Genomic DNA, 20,097 nt, shown 5'->3' with positions numbered 1-20,097 from the left:
GGTGTCACTCCTCCTATTTACTTTTACATAAATTATTACGAATTAAAGTAATATAATGATATACTTACAACAATGGAAGCAAAATTATTATTTTTATATGATGCATTTGATATTAAAAGAATAATTATAAAAGATTTTATTAATGCATGATAAGATTATCAACTTTAATCATCAAAATATGACATAATTATCAGACACCTAGCCTTGGGATCGGGTATGGTTGTCATACTCCAGGTGCTTGGGTCAGGCAAAGTAGCTAGGCCCCAAACATTTGGGTTAAGTAAAGCAACCAAACTCATAACTTTTAGGTCTAGTGTCCAGACCCGAAGCTCTTGAATATGATGTCCGGACCCAGTATTCTATGGTTCAGCGTTACAACCAAACCCCAGGTCTCTTGAATCTTGCAATCTTGCCAGCCCCGAAGCTCTTGGGGCGGGTGTCAAGACCCCAGGCTCTAGGTCAACTGCCCGGACCCGCAGCTCTTAGGTCCAGCACCTAGAGTTTAGAAGGGGCTCAAAGCTCTTGAACCTCGCGTTTCAGTCAAACTTACTTAAATTTAGGTCGGACAAATTTAATATTATTAATATTATTATTTGTATTATAAATATTATTTGTATAATTAATATTGAAAAAAATCATAGATTTGATTTGGATTATGAAATTAAAAATTATTGTTGTTGTTGTTATCATCATCATTATCGTCACTATCATTAATAAGTTTAAAATAAAATATCATTACTATTGAAGAAAAACCATAAATCTGATTTGAAGAGATTAAAAATTATAAAAACTTGGGTTAGATGAGTTTAATATTGTTATGATTAAATTTGAAAAAAAATACTATAAAAAAATTATAAATTTTATTTAAAGAAATTAAAAACTATAAAAACTTGAGCCATACAAGTTTAATATTATTAGTAATATTATAAATTTTATTATAGTCATTAATATTATTAAATTTGAAATAAATATAATTACTATAAAAAAAACATAGATTTGATTTAAAGGATAAAATCAATTATTATTATTATTAGTAGTAGTAGTATTTTCATTGTTAACTTAGGTCTGACATCCATTTCCAGCACCAGGTAACCTGGGGCTGCATGGAAGCGTTAGATTCAAGTTTATTAGGTCCGGAAGGCTCTTGAACCTAGCATCTAAGAGGGACCTAAAGTTTTTGGATTTAATGTTGCAGTTAGATCCATTTAAACTTGGGTCAAGCAAGTTTAATATTATTAATAATATTAAAAATGTTATTATTTTATTATAATTAATATTATTAATTTAATAATTAATAAATTTTTAATAAATTATTAATATTGAAAAAAACATAGATTTGATTTGAAGTATAAAATAAAAAACTATTATCATTAATGAATTTAAAATAAAAATACTATTGATATTGAAGAAAAAACATAAATTTGTTTTGGAGAAATTAAAAAATATAAGAACCCAAGTCAAACAAATTTAATATTATAAATATTATTACATTCATTAATATTATTGAATTTTAAAAGAATATTATTATTATAAAAAAATATATATTTGATTTGAATTGCAAAAACAATTATTATTATCATTATTATTATCGTCATTATTATTAACTCAGGTATAATATTTCCTTTCAAATCCAAGTTTCTTAGGTTTGATTAGGACATCACACCGAAGTCACTTAAGTTTTACAGCTCCACCAGGATCAAGGCTTTTTGATCCACCATTTGGACCTAATAATTTTATATTTAGTATTGCAGCTCGCTCAAAGTTTTTGGATCCGGTATTAGAATCCAAGGCTATAAGGTCTAGTGTTCGAGTTTACAACTCTTAGGTCTAGTGTCCGGACTCAAAGTTCTCTAGTTTTACATTTAAAAGAGATTTAAAACTCTTAGATTTGATGTTGCAACCATAACCACTTAAACTCAGGTCAGACGAGTTTAATATTATTATTTATATTATAAATATTATTACAATTTATATTCTTAATATTAATAAATTTGAAAAATATATTATTAATATTGAAAAAAAAAACATAGATTTGATTTAAAGTGTAAAACTAAAATTTATTATCATCAATAAATTTAGAATAAAATATTATTAATATTAAAGAAAAACCATAAATTTGATTTAAAATGATAAAAAACTATAAGAACTTAGATCAAACAAATTTTGATAAAAAACTATAAGAACTTAGATCAAATAAATTTAATTTAATTTAATTGTTATTATTATTATATTATTATCATCATCAAGGGAGCTAAACCCCAAAAACTTGAATTTGACTGGGGTGTCATATTCAAGTTTATAATTATTAGTATTCTCATCATTATCATTAATAATATTATTAATATTGTTTAAAAGCTATTGATATGGATACGGACCCGATTAGAGGTTTCCGAGGAATGCATCTTACAAGGGCCTGGTACATGAGACTACAAGAAAATGTTCCCCACAAGTTAGAGTAGTTTTGTCCTTTAGTTTGAATGCTAGTTCCGAATCATGCAAGCGATCGAATAGGTTCCTTTCTTTCATACGAGCGAATAGCTTGCAGCAGGACATTTAGAAGGCACTCACTGAAGGAATGAAGGATAGGCTTTTTTATCTAGGTCCTGCCCTATAGGTGGATACAGACTCAGAGTCAAGACCAGTGACAGCTACTATGGACATGAAAATCTCTATCTCGCCTGCGAATCCGTGGCTAGTCATTCCCACCTTCATAGCATAGGAAAGATCGCCCAGTCCGGATCGAATCTAACGGCTATAGTAATATTTATGGCTATTGAATAATAATAATAAAAATAATAATATTAAATTTGTTTGATCGAAGTTCTTATAAATTTAATTTTTTTAAATAATATTTACGGTTTTTATTTGATATTAATAATATTTTACTTTAAATTTAATAATAATAATAATAATAATTTTACAATTCAAATTCAAACTACATCTATTATTTTTCAATATTAATAATTATTTTTAAAAATATTATTACTATTAAAAAAACCATAAATTTAATTTAAATGGATAAAAAAATATAAAAAATTGAGTCAAAATTTTAATATTATTATTAATATTATAAATATTATTATTTGTATTATAAATATTTTTATTAATATTATAATTAATATTATAAGCATTACTATGAAGTTTGGAGTTTTGCAGATAAATCAATAAATCAATTAAGCTAAAGACTCTTGAATTAGTGTTAAAGTTAAACACAATACTATTTAATCTTAGTTTTTTTTCTTATGTTTTATTACAAAAAAAATTGATCCACGTAACTCAAACTCCCTACCTAGTAATAACTAAAAGGAGATAATTTTTTTTTTTTTTGCTTTTTAATGCTTATCAACAATATATTTTACTCTAAAAATATCAAATTAATATATTTTTTATGTTTATATTAAAAAATAAAAAAATATATTTTAAAACAAAATACTTTAAAAAAATATATTGATAACAATTCCAAACATGCTAAGATCCTCTTAAAAGTGCAGTAGCTTATTTTAAAAAAAATTAATATTTTTTTTGGGTTTTTAATAATTTTAATATATTACTATTGAAAAATAAAAAAAATATTTTCCTGTATTTTTTTAAAAGAATAATTTTACAGAAAGCACCAAGATAAGGTTGGATTTTAATTTAATGCCCCTTGAGGCAGCTTCTAAACCCCAAGCAGTGACAGACACTTTTACCCCCGCAGAGAAGATTGATTCACAGTGCTCACAGCACCCCTGCTGGGTTTCTCTTCTGATTTCCGAGAAGAGATGACCACGTCTGAGAAGCCTTGGTCTGAAAATCAGTTCGATCAAATTACATAACACCAATAAACGCAAATTTCTCTTTATATGCTTGCTAGAGCTCTTGAAAAGTTGAGCCATGTGATTCCCCAGTTGTCTAAACGAAGAATGCATAATGAACGAAGAACGCATAATGCAGTCCCGGCTGCCTACCAGCATTTGTTTCCTCGCAAAGTTTCAAAGACATTTCAAAGACAGAAAAGGAACCTAAACCACCACTTCCATTTCAAATGTACATTCAAAGTGCAAGGACATGAAGAGAAGATTTTCAGTCAAAATTCAAACATGGATACGATGAAGAGTTTCTAATTGTCAATCACGGAACAGCATTATTCTATGTGCTCATCGAAACATTCAACCAGCTTTGATCACTCAGCACAACATGATAAAGAGCTCTAGACCTTAATTACAAAACCAAATTTATAGAAGGAAAGATTACACCGGTAAGTTTCATCCTTGGCCTTGAAGCTTTGCATCTTCTACTGTTTGCCAAGGATATGAATATTTTACTTCCTGCTCCTCTTTGAGCCACGCTTTCTGGTGCTTTCTTTTCCATTGTTTCTAGTAGAACTTCCACCAGAGTTGACTGGGGCATTGCAGGTTGGGGGAATAGGCACATGATGCCCAGGAGCCAAAGCAGGGAACCCAACAGCAGGGATTCTGCAAGAAAGCAAGGATAAAGAGTAGCTGAAGGTTAAGCAATTCAGTGCGCTGTCACAATCCAGAATCGAGAAAGCATCGCAAAAAGAAACAAATATTTTTGCTTCTATTGGAGCCGTAAATCAATCATCGAGGAGAATGGCAACATATCCGGTCAAACTAACAGGACCAACTAAGGTAAGTAACTAGTTCAAAGCAGAGGCAAACAGTAGCATTTGGCACATTCTTAACAACATATATTAGCATGGCAAAGGGGCTTGTTTCAAAGCCCTGTTCTAAAGCAAACCACCCAGTTTCGATATCCAATATCGTTAGGGTTCATAACAGTGGTGCCTTCCAGCAAATTCAGTAAGTAATTACATAGCTGCAGAAGTCATCAACCTTGGCATAGCCAGTCATTCCATTCAGAAAATAAACACGATCTCCCTCCTCTTTAAATGGCTTGTACAGAACATGAATTCCCACATTAAAAAATGACGACAATAAGAGGTAATAAGCATGAGCAATAAAACATACCCAACAAGAGCACAGCAGACTCCTGCTTGGCCGAGGTAACACCAAACGCATTGCCCCTCTGTAAACTAAGGCGTAGAGCATGGTTCTCCGCGATAAAACACTGAAGCAGCCTGTCCAGCCTCCTGCATTCCCCTTCCAAATACCTACTCTTAATTTCAAGATCCCTCACATACAACTTCTTCCTTTCCCTTGATCTCACTGCCGCGTCCTTATTTCTCAATTGCCTGAAAAATCAGTTCAATTATTACATACAGCAGGGTCCACAACACTCTCTTTCTCCAACAGATAGAAAATGATCGCATGACAATCGTTACAGCATAGCAGAAAAACAAGGAAGAAACAGCACCAGAGCATGATCAAAACATACCTAGTTTCAATGTGCAAAAATGAAAAGAAAACCCTTAAGTACAAACAGAAAGGCCATAGCTTCTACGACATTGAAAAGTCTAATTTATAAACTAGAGGTACCTGCTCCGTTTCTTGGAGATAATATCATCAGGATCTTCCTCCTCATCGTTGTTGTTCTTCTCCTCCGCTCCGTCGTCTTTCTCCTTCGGGACGCCGTCAGCATCATCGGAAGAAGTGGAATCCTTATCGGTGGTAGCATCAAGGACCTCGCCACCAGACTCGTGAGCAGAAGGAGAATCAACTAAAATATCTGCCAAGAAAGCGTTGCAGTTCTCCAGCTGATCAACCTTATCGTCGTCATCTTTCATCAACAAGGTCTCAACCTCTCCGATCCAAGACGAAACCGTAGAGGGTGGTGATGAATTCGAAGAATCGTTGATCGGTTGCAAGTCTGTGGTTAAAGGAGGTTCTAATTCGAAGATGCTATCGGAATCCGGTAATCCATCCAACAAATTATCCCAATCGATTTGCCCTAGCACGTCATCTCCTTCTAGAAATTCCATTGCATGAATTAAGACTAGGAAAAAACCAGATAAAGCTCCTACTACTTAATCACAAAATTAGATTACACAGAAAAGAAGAAAAATGGAAAGGAAAAGGAAAAGGAAAAACAAAAACAAAAACAAAACTAAAACTTTGAAGCAAAAACGTTTTCCAGTGCGTGTATATACCGTGTGTGTGTGTGAGGGAAAGGTTGCGTTGCCAAGTTCGTGCTTCGTGGCAATTTCTAACCGCGTCACTCGCTTTCTTCGTGAATAAGGAAAAGAAACAGAGACGCGTTTACAGAATGACGATCAGCCGTACACGTGTTGATGGTCACGAAATTCTAACAAGGGAGTTGAGGGACCGGTGATCTTGCCACGTGATTTTTAGGAAGGTGTTGCCATCACCCGACCAATAGGAAGGCGCTGAGTGAACAATTAGAGGCACTGTGGCAATCTACGTGGATTTTCAAGACAGGAGGTGGGCATGGGCCATTTTTTTTTTTTAATGTTTTACGTTATATCTGTTTTTTAAAAAATAATTTTTAAATTTTTTTATATTTATTAATTATTAGAAAAGTGGATTAATAAAAACTACTTTTTGATCAATAAAAAATATTTTTTAATCAAAAAAATTTGATTTAATTTTCAGAAAGTATTTTTTTTTTTTTTCTGAAAAGTAATTTCTAAAAAATCACTTTCCAAACTTTCTTATATTTATTTGTCATTAAAAAAATTGATTAATAGAAAACACTTTTCAGTTAAAAAAAAATTTGGTTTAGTATTCAGGAAAATGCATTCCTAAAAAATTTGAACTGAAACATTTTTCAAAAATTGTGAAAAAATTTAAAATATCATTATTTGATGATTATATCAATTTTAATCCTTAAACTTTTAATTACTATATATATTTTGTTTTGAATATTTATTTTTTAATTTTATCTCTTAAAATTTAATTTTTATATTAACTTTGGTCCTTATTTTTACAATTGCAATTTGCTTTTTTTCTTATCATTTTTTTATTAAAAAATTTTATCTATCAAATTTGGTCATCATTTTTTTATTGTTACTTAGTTTATTTGAAATGATTTATAAAATGCTGATTATTATTATTTTAATTTCTTCATCTTTTATTTTTTTATTTTTTTAGATTTGATCTCATTATTTTGATTATTATTTATTTTATTTGAGATAATTTATGAAATTTATATATATATATATATATATTAATTTCACTCTTATTTAATTAATTTTATTCTCATTCAACTATTTAATTTTAAAAATTTGTTTTTTATTATTTTAATAAACTTGAGAAAATAAAATATTAATAAGTTATTTTCTAGCTTATTTTTATGACATAACCAAACACTGGAAAAAAAATTTAACTTATTTTTTATTAAACTATCAAACATTAATATTTTTTAACTTATTTTTTATTATATTACCCAACATCAGAAAATAATTTATTTATTTTAAATTTATTTTTTTAAAAAATTATTTTTTAACAAATAAACTGCTCGTTACTTAAATAATAAAGTAAGTATATAATTTTCTTGATGTTGATTTTGTCCTGATTTCAAGGAGAGCCCAGCAAAAAACCTGAAAGTCTAAAAATAATAATGTCTTTGAACCTTATGTCATTGATTGATGAGCTTTGAACCTGAGGGACTGCAAAGGCGCATGGAATTTCTTCACAAAACAAAAGATTTTTGGAGATTGAAAAAGAAGAAGAAATGAACCCGTAACTCGTGAGAAGGCATGTTTAACAAATTATGATTTGCAATTCAAATATTTTATTTTTTTAATAAAATATTTTGAGTTGAAAAAAATGGTATGAATAACAATGTTAAGAAATTATAAGTTTGTGAGATAATTACATCGAATCTCCTTCCTTTTATATAGTTTGATCTTGTTTTACTTTCGTATTTTATGTTTTGAAAAATTTATATCCTCAATCAAACTAAAATTCCAAAGAATATATAAAACGACTTTATTGTATGTAGTAAATTACAAACCGAAGGAAACAACATACAAATCAAAAGGTAATTATAAGCAAATGCTCTTAAATTCAAAAACCAAATTCTTATTCATAGTTATTCACTCTTTCTCTAACAAAACCATGATAACTACGGTATATTTGCATTTCAAGATCTTCAGGCAAATGGGCATGTCCTGTGGTTGCTACTCTATGGTAGTCGAGATAAAAAAAAACGGGTTGAAGAATTGATGAAGAAGAAAAGAGGGGCCTTCAGCGGAGACCTTTTATCTATTTTTACATGGGAGTATTTGGTGAGATATTTCTTAGAAACGGGTTGAAGAATTAATGAAGAAGAAATTAATTTATGGGGGGGTTTTCAAGGTGGTGCAAGAGCACATGGTCACGATGGATTTAGATTTGGGTTTAGATCTGAAGAGATGAATATATTATTAGAATTGGGTCTAGATAGGGAGAGAGATGATTGGAGAAAGATGACTGTCTGTTCAAGATCTTGAAAACATGGCTAGGATTGATGATGATTGAGGTATAATCGGTGATTGGGCACCTCCTAGTCCAAGCCTAGGAGCATTGTTTTTTTCCTCGGGAATATTGGGCTATGATATTAACTCGAATGGGAAAATAGAAAGGAAGGCTCTTTCTGCGAACAAGGGCAAAATAAATACAAAGCTTCTCGAATGGTTATTATTTATTTGCTAGTCGTCAAGGAGAATTGCCATTATATTATGTTTTATGATCTGAGAAAGTTCTATGCTGGGAATGAAAAGGAAAGGGTGGGCTGTTTGATAAAAGCGATGGGAATACCCACCACATGTTTGATAACACGACGATGGCAAAATCATACGAGAGAGTAGTTAAATTGCGAACCTAGTATTATACAATTATTAAAGTTGAAAAAATCAAACATGTAACCATCCCAAAGTTTATTGGTCACCTTACCATCAAAGTTCACAGGGAAGCAGCTCGCCACCAGAAACCTTAGGAAATATTAAGATGGATACTATTTCGCCACTGCAACACCACTACAACATTTGCAAGGCAAGCAACCGAGGATCAAGGGTGTTCTTTTCTTTTCTTTTCTTGTCATTCAGAATAATCAAGCTCCCCTCACTGTTCATGCACCATTCTAGCAAATCAGCGGGAGCTCTTATGATACTGGTTCGCCTCTTCTGCACCATCGAGTTCCAGGACCCACAATCACAACCTTTCCCTATTTCAAAATCAATAATAATCAAAGTTCCAGGACCCATTTCATTTGGTGCATGGTACCAACCACAGTCATCTGGATTTTGTATCATAACAGATCTCTTGAGAACATAAGCCATGTTGCTTCTCATAGCAACAAAAGAACGTGATAATCAGAGGCCGTGCCAGAAAATCTTTATCCTCTTTAAAAAGAATATATTTCTGATATACATTAAATACCACTATGGTAGTATTTCTCGATGTGGAAAGTGCTTATTTTTTAAAGTGACACATCAAAATAATATTTTATTTTAATTTTTTAAAAATTATTTTTATCCAAAAACACCAAATAAAATAATACATAGCAAACAAAATAAATTCAATTTTTTTTTAAAAAAGAGTTATCACGGAAACAAACAGTACCTAACTGGACATGAACACCGTGCCCTTTTTCTGACCAACTTCGTGTTCAACTGGCCCAATTCAGAGATCCAGAACTGACCCTAACCTAGAGACAGATGGAATAATGATTAGAAAAAACAAACAATGCTAAATTGCCTTTAAACAACGTGGGGAAATCATCGGGATTTGTCCATACTCGTGCAGAACACAACTTTTTGGCCCAGGTCACCCTGCCCACATGATGTATCTGCTGGCAGGATCCATCCCTATACCTACAAGCTGCTAAAGAAGTTTTAAGTTCAATAAAAACATGAGTTGCCGAATAAATTTAATATCGAATGCGCCTCTATAAACATGAAAGCAATGCTTTAGCCTTTCGAGCACCACTGTCAAGTGTGTGTGAATAATGAAGTTAACCGATTGCCCTAACTAAAACATCGTCTCTAACAAACCTGAGCACAACCCAAAAGGGAAAATCCCATACAAAAATTTGACAGCTAACAGTAAATCCATTTAAACTAGTGTATTCCGAACTCCAGTTTTCTCAGGGACTTCTCGGGGGAATATGCATTCCTGCATTCGATAGCATGGACAAAAAGCTGCTATTATATTAAATCACGTGAAAGGCACCCAAACTCATCATATACCACACATAGTGGGCAAGTTAGCAGCTTAACCTAGTGGCTTCAAGAGGTGAGATAGCAGTTTTTAGCATGTCAGTATGGTTAGTTACACTTCTTCTTGACAATTCAAGACTTTCAACATGTTAAGCTGTTCTAGAGCTTGGGCCAGCCTCAATTTTATATCAGCCTAAAGTACATCAAAGACACGAAAATCAAATAAAAAAACCAAAAAGCTGGAATCTTCCTGCGTGATCTAAATAAACTTCCACTTCCTATGAACGTATCACAGTAGTCTAACCACTATATGAAAACCAAAACCAGACTTCCATTTAGATTACTGAAAAGATTTTACCATGAAAAAAAAAAAAATCCATAGCAAGGCATCCATTCACCAATGCTCTAAACACAAAGTACTCTAAATGAGGCTTTCTTTCATCCAGTTGACCAATGCTTTACTCCAACTTCTAACCCAGCTCAAAAACAATTTTCAAGTAGCAACCACGAATTTCCACCAACAGCCATGACTTTCACTACAAAGCCTAGTGGCAGCAATCAGCTATATAGAATTTATTTATGCGACCAGCAGCCTGCTATATTTAAATGCTAAAACTATAGAAGTAAACGAGAAGTCCTTAGAGCATGACGCGGATCATAATAAACTATGTATTTGCACAAAAATAATTAGCTTGTGCAATGGAGAAAATGTTTTCTAATAAACAAGTAACTTGAAGCTAATGCTCGCAGATCACAGGTAACCATTCCAGCATATTCATCATAAATCAGAAGGGATCACTACATGTTGGTATGGAATTGAATAAATCACTCTTAACATTGCCAGTCAAATTAATATGCAAAATACATGCTTTGGCAGGCACGGTTTTACAGTTCAATATAAAGAGATATAAGTAACACAAACCCAAAACCAAAAGACAGAGAACAAGAAAGATAGGATTCATAAAAACAATTTAACAGCAAGAAGAATAATCACTAAACTAAAGCTTAACTGACATAATTAACTCCATAACAAAGGTACCAACAAAAATAGTACGAATCCTTCATAAAAAGGGTCAAATATTCAAAGCAAAAGAAAAGATGAAAACCAAACTAGAGCCTAGAATCATTACCAATAAGAGAAAAATGCCAACATACATCTCCACTCCTAGACCAGCCAAGACAACTTTCTCCCTCTTCAAATCACTGCTTCTCCTCCCTCTCTCTATTCCACTGCTCAATCCTGGCCCTTCTTTCCTCGCTGCCTTCCCTGACCGGGCTCCTGCTCCTCCTCGGACTCCCGTGTCTTTTCCTCCCTCCGTCTCTGTCATTCCTCCTCCCATTTCCACGATAATCACGGTCTCTGTCTCTGTAATCCCTCTCACGCCTATCATAATCTCTATCCCTCCTCCTCGGACTCACACTCCTACTCCGACTCCTACTAACCCTGTATCCCCGATATCTTCCAAACAACTTCCTCCGCAAATCCCTGCCAATCAGCTTCACATGCATAAAATTACAATAACCACCACGATTGCAGTTATTCTCCTCGTATTGTCTGCAGGTAGCTTCACGAAAATCAGTGACTGGAGAGAAATCGGCGATAATAGGACGACCAGAGTAAAATCGTCCCTGAAGAGATTGCAAAGCGGCGGCAGCTTGGTCCTCCTCCTTGAACTGAACATAAACGTTACCGATCATGTGATCGGCGAGGTTATCACAAACATTAAGGTTCTCGATCTCACCAAATTTGCTTAGTTCTTCAAAAATATCCTCATAAAAGTCTTCGAAATGCTCCTGGATCTTGCGTGGGTCGAGTGGCTGGCCTTGAGCATCGACACCGGGAGTAATCATGTCAGGGCGGTGGTACGTGTTGGATAATAAGAGAGTGGGAGAGATGGTGGGGCGATTGTGGAGGCGAGAGCAGCGATCGCCGTGACGGCAGGCGCCAATCTTGAAGTAGAAAGGGCAATTAACTCGGTCCTTCTCAGTACCGAAGATTGAAGCTAAGTGCTCCGCCATGGTTTTGTTTGATAATGGGATTTATTTGGGGTTCTGTTTTAGAAAGCTCTCGTTCATGAAAGAAACCCTAACTTTAGAAATTTGGGGAATTTAAAGATACAGCCCTCTCTCTCTCTCTCTCTCTCTCTAGCAGTCCCTTTGTCTCTAAGAGAGAGGAGTGGCCGTACCAATACCACCACTAAATAATTAATGAATGAACGAACGAGTGACCGGGTGGGTTCATAATAAGATCCGTTTTCAGTTTTTTTCTTTTAAAAAAATGTAAAACAAAAGGTTGAACAGACGCGGGTCAACCCGGTATCATCTCTTAAATCCACAATTGAGGTATTGAGCTGGCTCAATCTTAGATCATATTTATTATTGTTTTAAAACCTGTACAGGCTTGATGGCTCCCTCGGTGTTTGAACTGAGTGTCTGGTCCCAAGAAATTAAAAAAAAATATTTTCTATGCTTTTAGCATGTAACTTGAGCTCTAGTCGGGTTGAATTTTAAAACTACAGGTTTTATTATAATCATGATACATGAAATTATTATTATCATGGCAAGTATCCCCTCAATTTTGCTTTCACGTGCAGGTATTTCCTATCTTCCTACGGGTCAATGGTTGATGTGCTTTCTTTTTTCTGCCTGGCAATTCTTTAAATTTGGTCATTCCATGCCACAGACCAAAGTAAAGGCAAAATGATTGATGACACTTTTTTGGATTGCTGTGGTGTGTAATACGTAGCTGCACATACTTATCCATGCATGCTTATATTTACAGTGTCCGATAGCCTAAAGGCTATACTTATTTTCACAGCGGCTCAAGTTATTCCCTTAATAAAATATTTTAATAGTAAATATAAATTATATTTTATAAAATAAAAATTACCTTAACATCCGAGCTTTGATCTTTAATGTGCTGCTTCGCCTAGATTTAAATGACTCGGCACCGCGCGCAAACTTCAGGGAAGTCATACACATCTTTCTTGAAGTTCTGGATTCCGATAAGTAAACACACTATCATGCTAACAAATCCACACGCATTTCATATGCAAAAGCACAACAATTGTGCTAGCTCACCAAACCACTAATTTCAGAGTCGACGTTCCACTACAAAGAAAGAATCTAAAAATCTCAGAATGACTTGAGACAAGTTTGTAGTAATGGCACTGGAAGATATGGATCAGGGCTTCAGAGATAAAAGCAAATCCGCTTAAGATCATACAACACTGAAGGAAAGGTAAACAATAAGTCCGTTATTAGATTGTGCAGCGCACAATCACCTAGGAAGGCTGCGCAAAGGAAAGTTCCTTAGTGGATTCTCCCTTAAGAGATCTGTTTCCCTGCCAGTTGAAAAATCAAGAAAACTAATCAGTTCTCACTAGGAAAATATATCCTCTGTAATGTTTAGCACATCCTTGAGTGGACAGTGAAAATAGCCATGCAACTAGCACTTACTTCTTAATGTCCAGGCCATCTCCCTGCCTCAGCTTCAACGTCGAAGACTTGCCATCATGATCATGTGATCTATCCATTCTGATAAGACAAGATAACAAGTTAACAACAGAACAAGGAGACTAACATATCAACAAGCACTACATCGTGTATTGCATATACAGAAGAACTGATGCAATCTCCTTGATGGAGAATTGTCTCCATCAATTGAAAAATTATTATTTATCCCTTAGAACAATGGTATTACTCACTCTGTACATTCCTCGTCAACAAACACTTCAATGGAGGCGCTTGCAGTTACCCCTCCAGTTCTAGCTCCAGGTCTCCGAGGAATCTGAGAGAAGGCATGTTCTCAAAGTTTAGTGCCCGCCTATTGAAAAGGAATTCAGATGAAAAATTGCATTGAGTGTTTTTGAGAGATGAAGCCACCTTGTATGTTGTCCATTTGGTGGGCAATGCACTATTTTCTTTGTCTCTTTCTTCTCGAGCTCCAAGAGTGCTCCAAGGACTCAAATCTGTCTTGGACTTGCCTGATTGATGTCCTGGCATGGTGTCAATACTTGTTGTGTCTTTGAAAATAGAAAGGGGAATCTTTTGAGTCCTATAAACGAGATCAGAAGAAAGTGTGTTAGAACTTAGAACAGAAATCCAAATGATAATGCCAACCGAGTTAGCTTCCATCAACAATAACAAATGTTCGAAATAAAACACATATCAATAGGCATATTCGGTTGAAACACTTGCAAACAACATGTGTCAATGTTTCACACGGGTAGGGAAGAGGAATCATGGCACAGATTCTTTAATCAATGCACACAAAATTTGCGATGGCATAAAGTACTCAATTGCAAGTTTATGCATCTCAATCATAGCAATAGTCACTTCTCAACTTTCTTTTGTATTCCTGAAACACTGAATGAACCAGTCAACTGTTCACTTTTAAGCAAAGGTGCTGACACCATAAAAGTTTCTACATTTCCGAGGATGTATTAAGAGGAAGGAACATGCTGACATTCACGAGAATCTATCACACACCGAAGGAAACCTGTGCCTTTGGACATTAGTAAACTTTGACATCAAACTATATATGGGCTTGTTTCCACCTTTCCAATCATTTTCAATATAATTTTTAAATATATATTAACTTCCAATGACTACACTTTTAACTGAAGTTACTACAAATCAACCTAGAGTGTAATGCGAGTGGTAGAACATGTGCACAGCTTCTAAATGGATGTGCTACTTCATCCCAGTTGGGCAACAAAATAAGCAAGTTTTTAGAGATTCATATATGCATGCAAACTGGCAGATCAATTTCATTTTCCCGTGTTCAAGATGCAAATCCTTGAATGGAACAGAAAGGTGAACTAGGAACTAAAAGAAAAGTAGCGACTCTAAAACCACATCCTTACCTGTCTGGCTTCATTTGTTTCCTTGCAAGTTCAGATCTCTCCATATTTTGCCTCCCTGCAATATTGGTGAGTTTTAGCAACATATTCAAAATGGCAGATTAGAGCAGTAGAAACTTACGATTATCTGCAGTGGACAGGACAGTTCCAAAGCTTCGGACTGGCAAGTGACTTTCTCCAGAGTCGTCCTAAGAAGGAGAAATGAAATAATAAACTACTTCCATTTGTTTGATCATATATCAACTAAACAAAATAATTTACCAAAGCCGCATACCTCCACAACATTTGGTTTTCTCATCGACCTAATAAGAAACTTCCTATAGGCATCCTTCAATTTCTCGATTGGTTGAGCATCCCTATAAAAGTAAACGCTCATTGAAGATTGGAAAACAAAATTTTAATTGTATAGACAAGTCCATCAAACTGAAGGATAAGTAACTTCAATGTGGTTGCTTTTGATGGGAGAAAAACAACAGAACTTAAACAAGAAATGATTTTTGCAGAGATAAGATATCAGACCACGAAAAAGCTTAGCTGATGATAACAAACAAGAAAAAGATCGTCTCCTCATTGCTTTTCCAGCACGCACCATAGAACTTTTCCATGTATTAAATTGCACTAACTTAATGAAGTCAGTTATGTGTGGATTCTTATTCTCTCATTGCTTTCAAAAGTCTAATTGTTATTGTTCGCAAACACATATCTAAACAACAGAACTTAAACAAGAAATGATTTTTGCAGAGATAAGATATCAGACCACGAAAAAGCTTAGCTGATGATAACAAACAAGAAAAAGATCGTCTCCTCATTGCTTTTCCAGCACGCACCATAGAACTTTTCCATGTATTAAATTGCACTAACTTAATGAAGTCAGTTATGTGTGGATTCTTATTCTCTCATTGCTTTCAAAAGTCTAATTGTTATTGTTCGCAAACACATATCTAAACAACAGAACTTAAACAAGAAATGATTTTTGCAGAGATAAGATATCAGACCACGAAAAAGCTTAGCTGATGATAACAAACAAGAAAAAGATCGTCTCCTCATTGCTTTTCCAGCACGCACCATAGAACTTTTCCATGTATTAAATTGCACTAACTTAATGAAGTCAGTTATGTGTGGATTCTTATTCTCTCATTGCTTTCAAAAGTCTAATTGTTATTGTTTGCAAACACATATCTAAACACTCAAATGCTCACAAGCTGCCAAGCACAAGAATAGCGAATTAATTTAAATGATGCTGAACAGCAACAAATCTAAAAGTTTGAGCGCGCACAGAGAGTTAGTTCCCAATTAACTGCAGCTCGGACAGTTTCATTTTGTGATATATTGTTTGATTAGTTTGCTCTTTAACCTACTTCAAATGCTGTAGCAGGCAAATACTACTGCCTATGCAACTTAACTAAGTGAATATATAATGAAGATGTTGAGTCATCAGTCCTGATTGTGAGGGAGTGGAATAAATCCATGTAAAAGCCTTATAAAACAACTCCAAGCCCTTGAGCAATGAAGCCAACTCAGTCGTATAGAATTAAAATATTGGAGGAGAGAGACTTACCTAGATATCCCAAGATTGAAAATGTCGTTTGCAATTTTCATCTTAGACTTGGATTCCATATGCAAAGCATATGCTAGGTAATAAGCAGAATGTGACTTTCCAATTTCATTTGCTTCAAGAAAATTGTAAATGACTTCTGCATCAGCACAATTTTCAGCCTAACAGCAAAGGAGAAGCACTATTTTCATCAGGACACAGAATCTCCAAAAAAATTGAAAACGCAGACAGGTAAAGAGTGAAAAAAAAATAAGAACCCACATATTCTAACCAAACTTTGAGGTAACGGAGATCATCCTTGTACCGGTCGGAATGCCAAAAGGCACGCACACATTGTTCGTATATGAGTATGAGGCCTGAGCAGTCTCCTCCTGGTGGGAATGCCTCTTGAACCCATTTTATACACCTTCAAACATCACCATAGCATTTCATTAATTAATTAACAACAACAACAACAATAAAAGTAGAAGGAGAGCACTCACTGAATCCATGGAAAGAGAGGATCATCCCCTTTATACTCATCAATCGCTTCTATCAACTTCCTAGACCCATGAAATTAAAAAGTGAAAAGAAATCAAATCAATAAGTAATGAATATAATGAAAGCAGGAGGATGGAGGAGGAGGACCTTCTGGTGTCAAGGAGAGATTTCTTGAGTTGAAAGTCTGTGTGGGATTTGAGGGCTTGATTCAAGAGGCCAACGTTTCGGCCTCTTTTCAGGGGTCTTACATTTTCTTTGAACAGTTCCCACTCGTTACCCGTCTCTTGTTTAGTCGCGAGAAACTCCGTCTCTGCATCCAACTTTTCCATCTCCATTTTCTCCCTTAATGACTGCTGCTGCTGCTTCTTCTTCTTCTTCTTCTTCTTCTTGAATCTTGAGAGAGAGAGAGAGATTTTGCAAATGAGATTACTAGCCGTTAGTTATAAATATATATAGATGAACTGATTTGTGGAGGGTGGAAATCTGTGCCCTTCCTTTCCTGCGGCCCCTACCATTTTAGACTCCTCTCCCCCAGCAAATTTGAAATTGAAGTACTGTTCATTAAAAAAAATAAGGGACTCCAGGTCCACTGCTTGGTTTCAAAGATTTGAATTCCGGGGTTCGAGTTAATTTGTTTATAAAATAAATAAAAATATTTAAACAATACTAAAATCACAAAATCAAAAATTTAGAGGATATTAAGAGAGTATTTAAAAACATGAGCCGACTAGTGTTTTTAAAAAAATAAATTTTTTATATTTTGAATTGTTTTAATATAATGATCTCAAAAATAATTTTTAAAAAATAAAAAAATATTATTTTAATATATTTTAAAATAAAAAATATTTTAAAAAACAACACTACTATACTCTCAAATAGATTTTAAATGATATTATATGTTTGGAGATAAAAAAATAATAATAAAAAGAATAAAAATTAAATTTTATATAAAAATTAAATGATATTAAATATCAAAAGATAAAATTAAAAAAAAAACTTCAAGAAACTTTAAAATTAAAAAAATAATGATTAAATTCAAAATAAATATAAATAAAAAAACATAACTAAATTTTTAAATGTTAAGCCTCTAGAAATGGTGATAAACATGATGACATACTAACAGGTGTATAACACGAGTCAACATTTTTTTTGGTTGATTTATTAATATTTTAATAATATAAATTGTTAAGGAGGCTCTTGCATATGAATATTACAAAGGTGCAAGGATGAAAACGACCTCCCTCCCAAGCTAGCCTTAAATTGTTTTAAGTTGGACGTTAAATATGTTATTTTACTTTAAAAAAAATATAAAGATAATAATTTTGAGTTTTTAAGGGTATAAGTGCAAATAAATGGGAAAACACACAAACACACGTAGATGAAAAGCTATTTTATTTTAGCTTTTAAGGATAACATAATTTTTTACTATGCATAAAAAAACAATAAACGATTAAATTATCCTCAATGAATTTAACAAATAGCATTCCAGTCTCCTTGCGAAAACGACCTTACCCATGTTCCCAGGTAAATGATAAATTAATCAATACACTATCTGAATACACAGTATTTGTGCTTACGCGCAAACACCGAGACCTTTTAGTTTTTTTTAATAATATAATGATACCGAAGGGAGTTTATGGGCATAGGCGCCCCATGAATTTAAAAGAGGAGAGCGTTCTCACTGGGTGGCCGAAGCATCATGGAGTTCATTTAAACTTTACATGGCGTTTCCTAATATTAGAAAAATAGTTTTTAAAGTAAATTTGTATTATTTTCACTTCTTTATAAAAGAAAACATAAAACATGTCTCACTTCAAACAACAAACAATCGCAAGCATACGGTTAACAGAAAAGACAAGAGATGGACTCTCTCTTTTTTCCTGTACTTATCACTCCATGAATGGTGTGATAACAGCAAATACAAAAGAGATGGGCTTTTTTTTTCCTTTTTCTTATCAAATCCATGAAGAAGTTGGTTGGCTGTTAATGTCTGAAAGCTACTTGCTCAATGTCGCGTCATAAGGCGAGCCAAACAATGAATGCTTTCTTGAAATCTCCACATAAATCTATACCGTACACACGCTTGGAAAAGCAAATCCGGCCACCTTCCTTGATCTTCAAGCCAGGCAAAAAAGCCCTCATGTAATCCACGCCACTGGTGGAAAGTGAGACGGAGACCGTTATTAATGACCACCGAGAATGGTGGACGTCGTGCAGGTGCAGGGAAGACCGTTTTGGTAAATCAACAATTAAAAGCTTATCCAAGTATATCATCAACTATCAAGCACGAAATTACATTCATATCCCTAATCATTCATATTGTTAATATATATATATATATATATATATATATATAGATAGTTTTGAAGTAGTTGTGGATAAGGACTGCTCTGTTTGCTAGAGAGGAGAAGGAGAAACAGATGGCATCTCTTTCCTTGATCCTGTCTTCATCTAATTTCTCATTACGATCTGATGCTTTTGGCGACAAATTGTTGAGTATAAGACCTATTGCTATAAAGACAACTGGGAGGGACAGTGGTAAGAGGGCTATGAAAGCGATGAGGGTGAAAGCAAGCATGGGAGGTGGTGGAGGAGGCGTGGCCAGGTTCAAAGGGACGCTGGTGAGGAACCAGCTGCTGACAGAGATGATAGAGAAAAAAGTGATAGAAGCGAAGGAAGCGTGCAAGGGAGACGCGACATCAGTCGAGTGCAAGGTAGCATGGGACGAGGTGGAAGAGGTGAGCCAAGCAAAGGCCGATTTCAGGCTCAGGTTGGAGAAGCAGGATCCTCTCGAGTATTATTGTCAAGACAATCCTGAGACTGACGAGTGTCGCATCTACGAAGATTGATTATGCAGCTACGTCTCACCAGCACCACCTTCATCAGTTCCGACTCGATCATCACTTTTCTCTTCTCTCTCTTTAGTAGTTGTATGCTTTGTAATAATTATACGAGTGTTTTGCCTCTTTATCTTGATTACTACCCTGATCCCCTCCTTGTAAATTACAGCCCCCATCTCCGCTGCAAAAAGCTAAGCCAGAAACAACTTTTTTACAATAATAAAGTTATATTTGCTACTACTAGCTTTATCTTGTTTACGAGGATGGTTTAGTAGTAGCTACTACAAGATTCATCGA

General features: G+C 34.2%; 4 protein-coding genes across 4 annotated transcripts; 1 reads left to right on the top strand and 3 right to left on the bottom strand.

The window, feature by feature from the left end:
* Nucleotides 1–3,997: 3,997 nt before the first annotated feature.
* BZIP60 (basic region/leucine zipper motif 60) lies at nucleotides 3,998–6,018 on the bottom strand. The gene is made up of 3 exons (XM_011042832.1): nucleotides 5,439–6,018; nucleotides 4,971–5,194; nucleotides 3,998–4,454 (listed from the first exon to the last, which is right to left on the bottom strand). The coding sequence occupies exons 1-3, from the start codon at nucleotides 5,879–5,881 to the stop codon at nucleotides 4,201–4,203; spliced, it is 921 nt and encodes a 306-aa protein (XP_011041134.1). The 5' UTR covers nucleotides 5,882–6,018; the 3' UTR covers nucleotides 3,998–4,200.
* A 4,982-nt stretch (nucleotides 6,019–11,000) lies between these two features.
* On the bottom strand, nucleotides 11,001–12,245 carry LOC105137183 (splicing factor U2af small subunit B-like). The gene has a single exon (XM_011042831.1). It carries the CDS (start codon nucleotides 12,077–12,079, stop codon nucleotides 11,261–11,263), a length of 819 nt encoding a protein of 272 aa, XP_011041133.1. The 5' UTR covers nucleotides 12,080–12,245; the 3' UTR covers nucleotides 11,001–11,260.
* An 836-nt stretch (nucleotides 12,246–13,081) lies between these two features.
* Nucleotides 13,082–17,472, bottom strand: BUBR1 (BUB1-related (BUB1: budding uninhibited by benzymidazol 1)). The gene is made up of 11 exons (XM_011042830.1): nucleotides 17,108–17,472; nucleotides 16,963–17,022; nucleotides 16,742–16,886; nucleotides 16,484–16,641; nucleotides 15,200–15,281; nucleotides 15,047–15,113; nucleotides 14,929–14,983; nucleotides 13,946–14,117; nucleotides 13,768–13,850; nucleotides 13,520–13,597; nucleotides 13,082–13,404 (listed from the first exon to the last, which is right to left on the bottom strand). The coding sequence occupies exons 1-11, from the start codon at nucleotides 17,293–17,295 to the stop codon at nucleotides 13,341–13,343; spliced, it is 1,152 nt and encodes a 383-aa protein (XP_011041132.1). The 5' UTR covers nucleotides 17,296–17,472; the 3' UTR covers nucleotides 13,082–13,340.
* A 1,845-nt stretch (nucleotides 17,473–19,317) lies between these two features.
* LOC105137180 (calvin cycle protein CP12-3, chloroplastic-like) lies at nucleotides 19,318–20,043 on the top strand. Its single transcript, XM_011042829.1, has one exon. The coding sequence runs from the start codon at nucleotides 19,381–19,383 to the stop codon at nucleotides 19,807–19,809; it is 429 nt and encodes a 142-aa protein (XP_011041131.1). The 5' UTR covers nucleotides 19,318–19,380; the 3' UTR covers nucleotides 19,810–20,043.
* Nucleotides 20,044–20,097: the final 54 nt, after the last annotated feature.

This window comes from Populus euphratica, unplaced genomic scaffold, assembly GCF_000495115.2.
Source record: "Populus euphratica unplaced genomic scaffold, PopEup_1.0 scaffold65.1, whole genome shotgun sequence".
Taxonomy (NCBI): Eukaryota; Viridiplantae; Streptophyta; class Magnoliopsida; order Malpighiales; family Salicaceae; genus Populus; species Populus euphratica.
Note: the sequence above shows the minus strand (reverse complement) of the source record. Positions and strands in the feature narration are given on the sequence as shown.

Excerpts from the sequence above, each read along its gene's own strand:
- BUBR1 (XM_011042830.1), bottom strand. The coding sequence starts at position 17,295 with ATGGAGATGGAAAAGTTGGATGCAGAGACGGAGTTTCTCGCGACTAAA. Across the intron at positions 15,282-16,483 it reads TTCAATCTTGGGATATCTAG|GGATGCTCAACCAATCGAGA; the intron begins GTAAGTCTCTCT and ends TTACTTTTATAG. Across the intron at positions 13,405-13,519 it reads GATGGCCTGGACATTAAGAA|GGAAACAGATCTCTTAAGGG; the intron begins GTAAGTGCTAGT and ends TTCAACTGGCAG.
- LOC105137183 (XM_011042831.1), bottom strand. The coding sequence starts at position 12,079 with ATGGCGGAGCACTTAGCTTCAATCTTCGGTACTGAGAAGGACCGAGTT.
- LOC105137180 (XM_011042829.1), top strand. The coding sequence starts at position 19,381 with ATGGCATCTCTTTCCTTGATCCTGTCTTCATCTAATTTCTCATTACGA.
- BZIP60 (XM_011042832.1), bottom strand. The coding sequence starts at position 5,881 with ATGGAATTTCTAGAAGGAGATGACGTGCTAGGGCAAATCGATTGGGAT. Across the intron at positions 5,195-5,438 it reads ATCTCCAAGAAACGGAGCAG|GCAATTGAGAAATAAGGACG; the intron begins GTACCTCTAGTT and ends CTGATTTTTCAG. Across the intron at positions 4,455-4,970 it reads GTCTGCTGTGCTCTTGTTGG|AATCCCTGCTGTTGGGTTCC; the intron begins GTATGTTTTATT and ends GCTTTCTTGCAG.